This window comes from Odocoileus virginianus, chromosome 16 (genome assembly GCF_023699985.2).
Source record: "Odocoileus virginianus isolate 20LAN1187 ecotype Illinois chromosome 16, Ovbor_1.2, whole genome shotgun sequence".
Classification (NCBI taxonomy): Eukaryota; Metazoa; Chordata; class Mammalia; order Artiodactyla; family Cervidae; genus Odocoileus; species Odocoileus virginianus.
The window spans coordinates 3014672-3030465 of record NC_069689.1 but is presented as its reverse complement, the minus strand read 5'-3'; the positions used below and the strand labels follow the sequence as shown (position 1 = coordinate 3030465).

Here is a 15794-nt window from a genome sequence, read left to right as displayed (position 1 = left end):
TATACCACTTGATAGGATGAAATATCATTTTTGTGATATTCCTGTCAAAGACGCATATATAATCTAAATTGAACGGCGAGGACACAACAGACAAACCCAAAATAAGGGACTTTCTACTCTACAAAATAGCTCTCCTATAATTTTCAAAAGTGTCAAGGTCATGAAAGTCAAAATAAGACAGGAACTCTTTGAGATGGAAGGACACATGACAACCATATGCAACATTTGATTACAAATTACAATCCTTTGCTATAACATATAGCACATTATTGGGACAACTGGCAAAACCTGAAAGGGGTCTGATGTTCACATGGTATTAATGTACTGGTGCCAATGTCCTGATTTTAAAAGTTGTATTGTGGTTTTATAGGAGAATGTCCTACATATTTGGAAATGATGGAGAATCATCTCAGCACCTTACTCTCAAACAGTCCGCAAAAATAAAGGTTTTTACTTTGTACTTGAAAGTTTTCTGTAAACTTGAAATCAGCTCAAAAAAGATTTAGTCTTAAAAGAAAAATATACACATACACACACACAGACAAATATACCCAGACACACACACTGAAGTCTAACAGTTAATAAGCGAGAATCTCCAGGGAATACAGGATTCATGTTAAAGTGAAGACTTTAATATATTTTAAATTCCTTAAGAAAAATTTTCAGTAATCCTACAGTCATGATAGCAATGTTGAAGAAAGCTGACTGTATGACATTTATCTACAATACAAATAAGGATGCCACTGGTCATTCCCTGTCATTCTGCCATGCTACTTAATAACAAGTGTATTGTTCCTGAAAAGTCAATGCAAACAAAAGCCTGTCTCCCAGCATACTTTGCTGTAGAAGTATGATTAGACTGATTAGAAAGGTTGTGGGCTTCATCTTTGGTAAATAAATTCAAATAAAGCTGTTTATTCATGTAAACTATGACAAACAAGATTTTCACCAAAAAAATACCTGTTTGCCATTCCTCACTAAATGTCAGGGAAGGTTTGAATTTACCTGCTCAATAAATGTTCTCACAGCCTAACAAATGTGATATCACAAGCAAATAGGTCACATGGTTTTTCTGACTTTGTTTACAGTTTTAGTACATATTTTAGATTCTGAGATCTTATCTGAGTTCAAATAAACTGAATAATACAAAAAGTATTAACAAACATCGATAATTAGATCTTATAAAAATAAAAATTTCTGCTCTTCAAAAATGAATAAAGAAGCAATAAAAAGACAAAGAACCCAATTTTAAAACGGGGTTGAACTCTCTTCAAAACAAACTTCAAAGACAAGACTTAAATTTTTTTTTATTATTTTGAAATTTTAAATGAACATCTGATGAGACATGAGATTTTTTTAATGGATATGACTTAATATTTTGTTTTGAAATACATTAAAAGTACATTTTGAAATATATTTAAAAACTCATTTTCCTCCACACAATAAAGATTTAAGCTGGCTAAGAATTCTACCCACTGAAAACTTGTATCATCTTAGAAACATGAACAATCATTTGATATTGTTAGTAATTCAACTTTGAAACCAATATATTCCTAAGTTTTGAATAGCTTTAATTGAAGAATAATCTAATATGGATCAGAATGGAATCAGAATTCCTGAATTTATAGAATTTACTGAATTTCATGCAACTAGACATAACACAGAAATAAATGAGGTGTTCAGGAAGATGTAAGACTACAGCTGTCATTCACAGCTCCTGATTTTGAGAGTTTGTGTTCATTAATATAGATTCATCAGTTTTATGGATAGATTTTATAATAAAATACACAGGCATTATAGTAAATAAATGCTAAGATGAACTTATAAAATCTATATAATAAAATGATGCTTCTCTCAATTTCATATTTAGTGTTGTGACATAAATTTGACAAAGTATTCTACTGCTTTAAAAACTCTGAAAAACACTGCTGGATTTAAGACCTGCTATACATTTTACTAAGGCCAAGAGATCCACAGGCCTGTGAGGACACACTCACCGGGATAAAGGCTAACTGCCTCGGTACACTGAATAGGTCATCACGTCACTGAGATGACTGCTCCACAAATATATACAGTTCTTATCCCCACAGCATTTTGCATGGCATATTTTACTGCAATACTTACTGGTGCCACTATTTTTCCTGTCTGTCCAACTTGCAAGTCATTGGGAACAAAACCAGCATCAACAGCAGCACGAGAAGCACCAACTAAGAAAAAAATAGTTGTTATTTTTTTAAAGCTCTATTATTCAATTTGTTGGGGGCATTCACTGATAACAGTTTCTTAAAAATTTTTAAAAAAAAAAAGACTTTTTTTTTACCCTCTCCAATCCTCTCCAGCAGATGCCGCCTTGGCTGCCACTATCCTCATATGACTGGGGCCTCAAGGTGGTACTCCAGGCCCTCACTGCAACTCTCAAAAAGTTTTCCCTCCTTTCTCCTTAAAAGCCTTCAATTTTGAATCTCATGTCATCGGATAACGTCACTCGTGTATTGCTTGTGTCATCCATTAACCAGCAGGTCAATTCCCTTCATTTCTCTAGGATTTTAGCTTCTGGGTCTTTGTTACTCTCTCCAGTACTAGTCTTATCTTAATACTTGAAGACGTTGACACCTTGGCTCCTCAATTCTTTGAGCAATCTTCCTCCAGTCATCTTACCCTTCATGCTGCCTCAGCCACAGCCATGGTCATATCCTCAATCTGTCCATTACCAATATCATCAACAATCTCGATTTCCAAAATCTCTGTGACCTCCCCATTCCAGCTGACCCCTTTTAGTACCTGACTCCAACAACCCTCTGACCTCACTGAGGTCTATAATTCTTTGCACTGTCCCTCTCTCCCCTTATGTTTTCTGTTCTTTCTTTACCCAGCTCAGTTTCTATTGTCAATGACTCTAAGCACTCCTTTGCATGTGCCTTCAATTTCCTTGCCCTCCTCTTATATCATCTTATTTCCAAATGGTGGAAAACCTCCATCTCTGGTTACTGACTAAGCAATCTTTCTCCCCTTTGCATACCTGTCCTACTACATACAGTTCAGCATGACTGGAGAAAAACACTAATACTCAGCCATGGTAACTGTTTTGTACTTTAAATAAATAGGGTTTATTTCTCTCAGACTGTCCTATATTGTAATTTTGTATCTTTCCTCTCTCTTCAAACTTTCAATATTCTTTTAACATTCTGCTTCCAATTTCACTAAAAAATGGAAACCTGCTCCAACTAACACATCCACCCATCAATTTGCAGCTGTGTTCATATTCTCTCCCACCAACTCAAGAACATCGCTCCAGTAACTCTCATCTCACGTATGATTAACCTCTCCCTCTTAACTAGAGCATTCCCATCGGCATATAAAGCATGCTATTATCTTCTAACCTTTAAAAAGTTCCTCTGCTGGTCCTGCTCCCCCTCTAGCTACTGTCTATTTCTCTGCTCTACCATATGGTTAAAAGCCTCTAAGGACTCGTTTGCATTCATTGTCTTCATTGCCAGGCCTCCCATTCTACTTCTAAAAACTTTTTAATTAAAATATGACACACATACAAGTAAAGCACACAAATCACAAATGAACTTAGCTCATGATCAGCTTCGATGGCTGATCATGAAGTGGATACAACCATGTAACTACTTATAAACACTCCAATCAGGTTTGTGCCCCCACTACCCACTACTACCATTACTAAAACTGCTCAAAGTCACCAATGACCTCTAAGTGGCTGATCAATGAGGCACTTTTCAGCGCTCATCTTCCCTGACCTATGGGCAGCATTTGACATAGGTGATCACGCTTTGCCTTACTGAGACACTTCACTTAGATTCCAGAACATCAGACTGTCTATCCTGGTTTTCCTGCCTTACTTTTCCATTTGTCTTTGGTCTTCATTCTCCTCTTCTCCCCTACCTCTTAATCTCGAAGTATCTAAGGCTTAATCCTAGGACTTCTTTTATATCTACACTCTTGGTGAATTCATCCAGTCTCACAGTTTCAAACACCATCTAAATGCAATTGATTCCCAAATTTCTATCTCCAGTCCAAACTTTCGAACTCCACATTTCTATACCAACTGTTTAACTGACAATTCTACTAGGGTATCTGTTATTAGACATGTCAAAACTTTGTACAATCATTTCTTGGTATCCACAAGGGATTACTTTCAGAACCCTTCCAAGGACACCAAAATCCAAGGATGCTCAAATTCCTCATAATGGAACAGTATTTGCATATAACCTATGCACACTCTCCTGTATACAGAGGATATCTCTCAGAGATATTGGTGGTTCAGTTTCAAACCACCACAATAAAGCAAGTTAAGTGGATTATTTTTTGGTCTCCCAGTGCACTCATTGCTGTTTAGTCACTAAGTCATGTCTGACTCTTTTTGCAATCCCATGGACTGTAGCCTGCCAGGCTCCCCTGTCCATGGGATTCTCCAGGCAAGAATACTGGAATGGGTTGCCATTACCTCCTTCAGGGGATCTTCCTGACCCAGGGATCGAACCCACACCTGCATCTCCTGCATTGGCAGGTGGATTCTTCTACCACCGAGTCACCTGGGAAGCCCCTAACATACTATTTTATTATTTACTAATTTACTATGTTTACTGTCTGTAGTAAACAGAAAAATGGCCCCTCTAAAGATATATTCATTTTCTAGTTCTCAGAACTTGTGAATATTACCTGTGGCAGCAGATATGATATAAAGTTAAGGATCTTGGGAGAAGGCACTTATCCTGGACTATGTAGGTGATTTTTAAATATCATCACATGTATCAGTGTAAGAGGGATGTAGAGGGAGACATGATACAGATAAAGAGGAGAAGGTAATACAAAGACAGTGGCAGAACCTGGAGTGACACGGCTCTAAGTCCAGGAATGCCAAGGCAGCCTCTGGTAACTGGAAACATATTCACTCCCCAGTAGAAGTGTGGCTCTGCCAACACTTTGATTTCGACGTGCTTCTGGCCTCTAGAACTTTGAATCATTTTGCTCATTTTATTCACTGTTTTTTGCCTAGCTCCTAAAAATAGTGCCTGTCATACAGCAGACACTCAATAAATATTTATTCAGTGAATGAATAAATGAAATATCCTCAGTCAAATACCATCATCTGATTATAGAGTCAAGATTACATCTTTATTCAGACAAAACCATAACTATTTCTATGGGTACATATATTAGGTAATATAAAGCATAAAAACCAGAAAGTTATACACGAAACTCTCAAAAAGGGAAGAACAAACTAGACATTAAGAATACACTCATTTATAATTGTATAATTAAAAACTAAAATATTTTTAATGTTCTGATTTTTTTTCAAAAACCATCATTTCATTCTTAATACACTTTTAATAACAAGATCTATCTTCCCTATAAATTTTTAAAATGTTAAATGTTAATTTCTATTTGTATGAGAGATTTATGTTGGACCAGCAATAAAGAGAAAAACAAGGGCATTCCTGAATCTGAAGTAGGCAATGAAGCTGACATTTAATTTTTTTTAATGGAAAAACTCCTAAAATTTGGCAAATGGTAAGAGTATCATATAAATAATAAAGAACAAGGACAACCTTTCCTCACTGAATGCTACACCATTTACGTGGAGATTAAGAAAAACTGTTTCAGACAGAAAAGTTGAAAACCAGAGAAATCAAAAAAATCTGTAGCTTTGAGTGATTTATATACAAATGAAATAATGAAGAAAAAATATTTCCAATGAAATGGAAATATTTTTCTAGTAAGGAAAATAAACTTACCCGCAGCATGTAGTTGATCTGCCAGATCATACAACAACTTAAAGTTCTCTCCACTCTTCAAACCCCGACCTCATTTAAGAAGATGGGGGAAAAAAAAAAAAGAATTAAGCAAATATAAACTCCATTCTATAAAAATTTTGAACTTCATATACATGAGTGAATCTTCATATTATACAACTGCCACCTCCTCTATAAAGCCTTTCCTAAGTTCTCCAATGATACTCTTGCACTTTTCCAATAAAGCATTCAACACTACTATAATTCTGTAATTAACTAACTGGTTAACTAGCAGTATAATTAGTCTTTAAAATCAGTCTTCCCCACTAGAACAAAAACTCTTTAAATATAATATTCATACCTATCTTGGTCACAGCTATATTTAGCAATACTTAACTGAATAACTGAAAGAAGACATTCCACTAGACTTTAAACTCCTTAAGAGCAAGAATAATCCGTTTTTTCCTGTTTCTCCAGCACTTTGCAATGGGTCTGGCAGAGAACATATACCTAATAAACATTTATTGAAAAAATAAGTGAATAAACTAGTCAGATATACCTTTCTGAAATATAAATTATTTCTTCTCAATGCCACTTGCAATAAGAGGTTGTTTGGAAGCTTAATTATTTCATTTGATGTTTAGTTTGGAAAGATTTTTCAATCATAGCAGTCACTGTTTTAAAAAGTCAGCAGGCTATGAAATATGGGTCTTTTTGCTTGTTTCTTGGGGTTTTTTTCTTTGTTTTGTTTTTAAATAAGAAGCATGATGTACAAAAAGAGGCAAGTCTTATGCAATATTAACAATTTTCATATTAAATGTGAAAAAAACTTTGAGTTATCCATAGAGACTTGGACTGTGCTGCAAGACTTTTAAAATAGAGCAAAGGATCACACAACACAGCCTTGAGATTCCAACCAGTCCTTTCTTTGCTTCAGAAGTTAACCACACTCCACAGAATAACACAGGAGTCAGTCGAAATGACAAAGATACCAAGTTGCAAAGCTACGGAGTTGAGATTTGTACCATGCTCCCCCTGGTGCCAATGAAACAGATTTGCAACAGAAGTCCAAACTATTAAACTCAAGATTTCATTTTCCTAATAGGTAAAATGGGACTAATACTCACAACTTACTTTTTACATTTGAAAAAACACCTGTGCCCCATTAAAATTAAGTATTAATAAAAGCAAAGTATTTTAAGTTTACATCATTTTTAAAATTACAATATCTGACTTACCACCAGACACCACCACTTTGGCACCTGTGAGCTCTGGTCGATCACTTTTTGTTAATTTCTGGTCAAGCCATTCTGATATTCCCACTGGGGAAATGCTTGATGCTGCGTATATTGATACACATAACAAAACAAACAGTATGAGTTCAAGGACTACAGTAAAAATGATTTTTTAAGAGAAATACACAAAGAATTAATCACAGGAAATTTAACTTTGTTAGTGTGATTTTTTATTTTTTGCTACTAATTTCATTCTCTCTGATTTTTGGAAAGACTTAAAGGGACTGGATTCTGGCCTTCACCGTATTAGCTATATGACTTTTGAGAAGTCATTTAATTCTCTGAGTCTACCTATAAGACTGAAATAACCCTTTCTCTATGGGGTTTAATAAGATACTGTATATATTAAAGTGTTAACACCTTCCATAAGTTTACTATTATTATAGTCTCCCATTATATTGAAGTTCTTTTATAATAAACAATGACAGGAGAGTAAAAAAATCCTTACATCAATATAACAAATTAATCTTAATGCACCCCACTCCTACCCCTTTGATATATACCAAACTATCACAGTACAAAAAAATAATGTAAATATTCCTTACTTTTGCATAAACTTGGGAATATCATTTATTTAGATGGAGCTCTCAAACAGTCTGCATTAGAAATTTAACTAGATGCAATCTCTTATTCTAATATAATGTCTGAACTAAAAATAAGAAACTAAAGCAAATACAAACAAACACTCACCCTTTTCTGAACTGGCACTGCCTCCACTTGTTGCTGCAGCTTCAAAAGATGTTCCTCGGACAGAAAACACCTTCACTTTCTCATCACACTTCACTGTACATATAGCATTTCCTGAAAAGCACATTTATTTTTAAAAACAACCATGAAAGGCAAAACATCCCCCAAGTATTCCTTTGAGGTTCAGAATTTACTTCACAAAGATAAGGAAAAAATAACTGTAGACCAGTTAGGTTTTTTCTACCTTTACTAAATACAGGAAAAGGACTATAACATTGAAGAACATATCAGTGGCACTCTATGTAACCTTGGATGTCTTTAAAAACAGAACAAGTGCTGACCTGCATGGAAGAAACAAACTGGAAAACGCTGTCACATTAATCAGGTACATTCTTCCTAAAAGGAATATAAACAAAAGCTTTCTTCTCCAAAACATGATCACTAACTTAACAACATGAGTTGCAATAACTTAATAAAGACAAAGCTACCACGCCTGCTAAGGCAAGATAATAAGTGAAAACATGGTAGGGGTATAGAGGACAGGAAGTGTGATGCACCAAGATTTTAAAAGTATTTGAGACATTTCTTATGGATTAGCAATTACATTAAGAGTGACCTAAACTATGACCAAATACTTACTTCCCTTTAAACACTACTAAAGATGAGAGGTTTGATTTGAGTTCAATCAGAAAGATCAAAGAGTTCATTGCCTTCTTCAGCCCCACCAGAGACCAGTGTGCTTAGCAAAAGATCAATTGACTAAAAAGACACTGAACTGAATTTCTTAATGCAGACAGAAATGAAATAGAAGCAGCAAAGACGACTGAAATTATTTTTAAAAAAACAGAAAGTTTTATTTTTCAAGAGCCACTTACAAAATATACTGAAAAGAAACCTAATTTTTATTGATCACTGGAAAAATCTCACTCTGTACATGGAATGACCAGGAAGGAAAAATGTGTGTTTTAAATCTATCAGAGAGAATGTCGTATCACGGTCCAGCACCAATTCTAACACTAAGATAGAGAATGTCATATCACAGTCCAGCAGCAATTCTAACACTAAGATCTAACACTAAGATTTTCTTCAGGAATCTTTAGGATGATCCATGCTTCAAAATCCTATCTTCGAGATTAATTTCTGCTTTAAGAATTTTCAAATATTTAACATTCTGATTAACTGTTTTCCTTGGGTACCCACCTGCATAAATGGTTCTCACAAATGTGTCAGGTGATTTGATTGCAATGATGTCAGAAATAGGGGCAACATCAAGTTTGGCTGCTATTCTGGGCAAAAGGTTCTAAAAGCAAAATAAGTAGTGAGTTACGCAATACATGCTAATGGATGGCTGTAAAATATTAGCAATAACATTCTCTAAAAGCAAATTCTGTAGAAACTTTATTTTGAATATTTTATATTTCACATGCATCTTTAGACATACCACAACTTCAAGCACAACTTTTTGGATAGTCTTTGAACATAAGTAAGAGTCGATCATTACTCTAACTACATTAAGAGTTTTATGAGTTTATAGCAATAAACTACCTTAACTCAGTACATTGAATTATGAGATATGATATTTGCTTTAGTGATCATCATTTACAAAGTGTGACAATTATAGATTACTGAATTTAGATAAGATAGAAAAATAATTAGAGTAGTAAAGTTCTCAAATACTAAAAAAGAATATCCTTATATGTTTACTTAATGTACATGAAAGAAAAAATTCCAAATCGGACATGTTCACCTTTTTAAAAAGTGAAGCTGCATTAAAAAAAACTAATCCAAGTATCCATCAATAGGGCATGAAAGTGAAAAGTGAAAGTGAAGTCTCTCAGTTGTGTCCGACTCTTCGCAATCCCATGGACTGTAGCCCACCAGGCTCCTCAGTCCATGGAATTTTCCAGGCAAGAGTACTGGAATGGGTTGCCATTTCCTCCTCCAGGGGATCTTCCCAACCCAGGAATCGAACCTGGTCTCCCGCACTTCAGGCAGACGCTTTACCGTCTGAGCCACCAGGGAAACCCTCAATAGGGCATAGGTTTACAAATTATAGTAAATCCATGTAATTTAAAAAATGAGAAAAGTAAAGCACAGCCTTTCTCTCTCTCTCTCTATATATATATATACACACATATACACTCATGTATATGCTTTCTCTGTATATGCATATAACATCTCTGGAATAGATACATGTGGTAACTTTGTTCCCACTTAGCAGGGATCACTGGGCAAGCCCCAATAACCCCAGGGCTTAGTTACTTCACCTCACAGTAAGAGGAAGAGAATCTCTATGCTTTTATTCTAAATTTCTTGGGCTCTAAAACAGAATCAGTTAGTGAAAAACAAATATGCATACTTTCTAGATGCAAAGGTTCTCTTAGATGATGACATCATCTAAGTGTAATTTTAAAAGTGAAGTGTTGCTTTTATCACACAAATAGAAAGGGTAAAATTCCCCACTGCTTTCTACACAGAGCTTACTCTACAGCATCTCCTAAACTCAGTACATGAAACCAACTCTAGCAGGTGAACTTTCATTGTAACAGCACTCAAGTTCCTCTCATTCCATCCCCAAATCTTCTCTGTTCCTCTAAGAATTCTCTCAGGACTATCCTCTAATCACTCCTTTATTCTGCATCCTCTCACATGCATATACAACTATTGGCACTAACATGTATTTTGTTTTAAAAGTTTTAATATACATATTATTTAACCTTGAACTAAGTTTATAAGCACCCCAAGAGCAGAGGCTGTATGTCTCCACTTCTCATGTCTCTACCCTGTAGCTAATAAACAGTTCTATATAAATTGATGCCAACAAGTATTGAAAGCTTGAGTCAAATTTCCTCCTGCTACATCCTCCAACTGTAAAGATTTTCTAATACTCAGTCTATTGTTACCTATATTATATAGTGATTCCCTTTCAACCATAATAACAGAGCTACTGAAAAGTACCATAGTTTATAAATCCACAATCAGAAAGAAAATTAAGATTTTATAGGAAATAAAGGGCTTGGGAAAATAATTAAAATGCCATTAAAAATAGTTCTAACTTGGTAAATAAGAGGTTTAGAAGATACCTGCTTTTAAAACAAACCACATTTGTCGGCATTTAAAGCCTGCTTTAGTAAGTAACTCTTTCCTTGAGGCACCTTCTTTAACCGTTCAGGAAATATGACTGGAATATTACTACCTGGCTGAGCAGATTCTCACATAGATTTTATGATATTCAGACTGTGTTTCTTTCTAAAGTTTTAGAGTTTTTTTTAATTCCTTGAAATTTAATACTTCTTGTACTTCTACTATCCCTTGTTTCATTTTACCACATCTTGAAAACAAAATTTACCACAGCACTTAAAGGCACACGTCTCAATGTCCTGAAAGGATGGATGGTAAACAGATACATCTCAACACTATCTAACAGGCTAAATAAACCACATGGCTTCAGGGAAGGAGAGGTAATAACTAACAGTGTTCTTTTGATGCACAAAAAGATGGCAGTTATAAAATTCTAGATTACCAATATAAAGTTGTGGTATCTTAAAAAGACAATCAGTGAAGAATTATTATAGAGCAAATTGTTTAGCTTCACCTGATGGACACTTCCTCATTCCAAATCCACTGCAGCACCAGCTATAATACTATTATGTGACCTTTGTTCTCAAAACACCCATACAGCAATCAAAGCCAGAGTATTAAAATCTAGCGAATCAGCTACAACAAATACCCTTTCTTGGTTTAACACTTTTAGGTGAACTGTCATCACAGAAACTCAAGACTCATGAAATTGTTTAAATCATCTAACACAGAAACAAAACCCTGAGCGGGAAGGGTCCCCAGTGATCTTTTAGTCAACGCTGTTCTGCAACATCCCAAAATACAGCAGCTGGATGGCAAGCTTCTGACTTAACCATTTCCAAGGAAAGTGACAACTGCTATAGAGAAAACCCATTCCATCTTTTAATAGTTCTAATTGGCAGATTATAGACATCACCTGGCCAAAGTGCATCATGTTATATATCAGAAAACATATTTCAGGAAGGTAAATAACTCATGCAGACCACTACCCATCTCATAGCACATTCAGACATATCACAATGCATATGATCAGATTACACTTCTCTTTACCCTAAGGATGTCTTCAACCACTACACAGTCCTTTCCAAATCTCTCAAATAGATAAACTTGGCCTTTCTAAATATCCACCAGTCACCAAAACAAACACAATGGACATAGGTTTGGGTGGACTCCAGGAGCTGGTGATGGATAGGGAGGCCTGGCGTGCTGCGGTTCATGGAATTGCAAAGAGTCAAACACAACTGAGCAACTGAACAGAACTGAACCAAAACAAATCCATTTCTTATAATGGGTACTAATTCAAATGGCGTTCACACAATGAGACAGTTCCACATTGTTACTTAAGAAAAATATGTTTAAAAATAGGGCTTTCCCCATGACAAAATCTGAAAATCTGGAAGTGGCATTATAAAAAATTATGACAAAGTCTCAAAAGAACAGAGTTGTTTCTATGACCACAGCTCAAAGCCTGGAGATGGCATTTTAACAGAAATTATATCAAAATCTTGAAAGAATAAATTTTAGCAAAACTATCACATTAATTTTGAAAGCCAGAATTAGCTATCTAAACAAAGTCTGTTATACATTTTCAGCACCATGAAATCTAACCCTTCCAACTAGTGACATCAGATTCCACATTCTAAATCTCACCTTTCCAAAGGCAGACGCTCCAGCACAGATGTGTGTGTGATTAAACTGCTTCTGAGTTGCCAAAATCAATGGTGTCAGTTCCTCTGAGAATTAAACACATTTGATAAACACATTTCATAATATTTTCACAGTCAGATACTCAAGCTTAATTTAGACATTAATTTTTTTCCACTGGAAAAGCTCACCTGGAAGGAGGCCTTTGTACGCATCATGCTGAGCCACCAGAACTTTTGCTACACCTGCTACTTTACAGAGATCTTGTGCCACCTACGAATAAAAGTTTTTAATTATCCATCTAACAGAAAGGTACTAATAGAGCCACCATTACAGATCCAGCAGAGTATAAAACCTTAACGGCCACTGTAAGAACTGTTCTTATGAGAAAAACGGCTACTTAGGAATAAAAGAAAACTATTTAACACAGAAAATCTTAAGCCAATTGATCTTACGGTCTACGGACCCTAAACAAAAATTCTTGCTTTGAAAAAAGTACAAATTGATAAATCAAGATCAACTTAGCTATCCACGCAAATGTAACTGTTTATTGTACTCTTCCCTTTTGCTCAATGCAAACATAAGCTCATCATTTTAGAAATGGTTAGGTTCTTTCGCTCATAATAATGACACAGTCAACACATTTCAGACATTTCAGATTTAAGGTTCCTAGAACTAAAGAACAAGACTTAACCACTCTGGTATGCAAGCCACTGCACTTTATCTGACAATAATGATTTCTGCTGATACTAAAATCAGTGATTCTGGGCCATCGAGAAAACCATATAGAACCTTAGAAAACTATAGAGAAAACAGTCCACTGTCAACCCCTGAGTTCCTGCCCATCAATATAAATTTATCTATAATGAAGCAAAATATTTTCTATTTTAATTCCTCTTTTCTCTTGTTTAGAATCAGGATGGGGTTCTGGGAAAGCTCTTTGACCACTCAGATTTTCTGTATACAGAAAGCCATTAGAATTCCTTCTTTTAAATCTCTAAGTACAGCATTACTGGTTCCTGTTTCAGCAGAAACATGGCAGTCATATTCTGGTCTACCATCTTCTTGTTTACCTTCATACTGATTCACTGATGAGTAAATATAAAAGGCCACACCTTCTGCCCTCCCTTAATAGAGGATAAGGTTAAAACAACATTCACTCAAGAAAGAAGGCAGTGCAAAAGCAACTCTTCTAAATCAAGTATTCACTGGCAGGGTATATTGTACTGTCATATCCATCTCTTATTTTAGGCACTACATAGAAAAGTTACTTGCTGTCTAGGATAAACAGCTATATTTTAGTATAAAACTGAAATCTGCCTGGGTTATTAACAGAGTCTCTATATACAGGTACTGACTGTTTTTCTTTTAGAATGTGACATGATAATAAGACTGTAACTGAAGAAGAGATGATTTGTTTCAATTTTTCTCGAAATACTGTAAATAAAATAACATAAAATATCTTCCAAGTTATATTAGATTAATTAAAATCACAGTAAAAAATAAATCAAATCCAGAACTTGTATATCTGGAAGTAGGGCAACCAAAAAGATAGTTTAGCTATCTTTTATAACTATGCAAGAGTCAACAGTTGTTAGCAGGATTTAGGTAAAGAAATCCACATAAGCACACACCTGCTTGAATACATTATTTTAAGATACCAATTGCATGTAAGAAATTGGCCAAAACAACACTAACTGAACCTGCATTATATCACATGCTCTGCATCAAGCTCATCTAAAAAAAAATAAATTGTCTACAAAGTAACAAGCTCTCTTATGGATTTCTTCCCCTGAGGTCCAAGCCCCCAACTACACAACTGACAAATCCTATATGGTGTGAGAGGCAAATGGTGGCTCAAAGTGGGTAAGCTTAATGAAAGCATGATTTCAACTACACTGAAGTCCAAAGGTACAGACTGTGCAAACCTCATTAGAGTTCCTTTTCAGGGGGTTAGTTTACAAAGCTGTCATTGTCTTATGTCAACAACCAAACAAAGAACATCTTCTAGTATCAGGTATAGTTTTGGGAAAGTCCTTGCATTTGAATTCTTACACCAATTAAAAATTAACACCCATGATACTTTTTCCAGATTTACCACTTTCAGGAATTAAAAGCAATTAACAAGTATATTCATCAATGCTAAAAACGGATTGGCTATTAACCTCTAAGGGGACTCAAATATTATCTCTACTTGGTACCTGATGGCACATGATGGTGCCAGTGGAACTAAATCAAGTATTCCACCTCATTTCAAAAGACAAAATGCCTAATGAGCAAATCTTTTAGTTTCTTTTTCACACACAGTAATAGTTGTGAAACTGACCGTTTAATGAGGTTTAGGACCCAGTTTGGGCTACAGACCTCATTATGACTCTCTTGTTGCTATCTTTCCCTGTCTCTTGATGGCGATTTTATTTGCTATGGTTGACCTTAAAGATTTCTCACCTTGTCACATTTGGTTCCAGCTACTAAACAGGACACTTCACCTCCAACACGTTTGGCTGCAGTGATGGTATTTAATGTAATGGGCGCAAGGGTATCATTTGCATGCTCAGCTATCACCAGGGTACTCTGAAATCGTAGCAATGAGGTCTAAAAAGAGAAAAAAAAAAAAGGAAAATTATGTTGCAATATAATTTTTTTTTTGCTCTAACTGGTAAGCAGGTGTGCTTTAAAGAGAAGTGTATGCAGTACTCAGTTCTATAAATGTATTTATAAATACTTGGTCAATAGCAAAATTGGGCTATTTATATCTATCACTCTATTACTGATATTCCTGCCTAATAAAAATAGAAAATACAAACTAGTATTCTACTTTAAAAAAAAATTTTTTATTATTTCCAAACAACTTTCCTACTAATCTATGCTCAACAAGAAACTGATTTATGTATCTGAATTTAAAATCCTTAAAACACATTCTCAAACTAGGTGTCAGCTACCAATTACATTCACTTGTACCCAATACTACTAAAGAGCACAGTATATCCAGGAATAATGATAATGTAATCAACTACTAACGTTCTATTGCTTCTGGTAAAATGAATTATTTAATACCAAAATAACTGATAATGTAAATATGTCTTTACAATACAACACTACACAGCAATTTTACTAAAGTGTCAATTGTTTAAATATGCTTTCAAATTCAAAAAAGCTTTTGGACTGTATCCTGGAGCCAGTTAAAATCCTTCCACAGGTACTGTGGACTACTGAGAAACCACCGTGCAGTCCATGGTCATCTGAAATAATTTCAAATACCAGAAACAGAAGGATGAACAAGAATGGTCCCTGCACTCAAAGTTTTCAAGGGAAATAAGGCTTGTTCACA

At 35.1% G+C, this 15794-nt stretch overlaps 1 protein-coding gene across 1 annotated transcript in view; it reads right to left on the bottom strand.

Annotated features, from left to right (window-relative positions):
- Window positions 1-15794, bottom strand: part of ETFA (electron transfer flavoprotein subunit alpha) — a 72412-nt gene that overhangs the window by 46492 nt on the left and 10126 nt on the right. Inside the window, exons 2-9 of the mRNA XM_020886993.2 lie at window positions 14912-15058; window positions 12655-12736; window positions 12470-12552; window positions 8939-9038; window positions 7742-7852; window positions 6995-7096; window positions 5760-5828; window positions 2125-2207 (exon numbers count right to left, since the gene is read on the bottom strand). Coding sequence (XP_020742652.1) covers window positions 2125-2207; window positions 5760-5828; window positions 6995-7096; window positions 7742-7852; window positions 8939-9038; window positions 12470-12552; window positions 12655-12736; window positions 14912-15058 — 777 coding nt within the window. The remainder of the gene's footprint in view (window positions 1-2124; window positions 2208-5759; window positions 5829-6994; window positions 7097-7741; window positions 7853-8938; window positions 9039-12469; window positions 12553-12654; window positions 12737-14911; window positions 15059-15794) is intronic.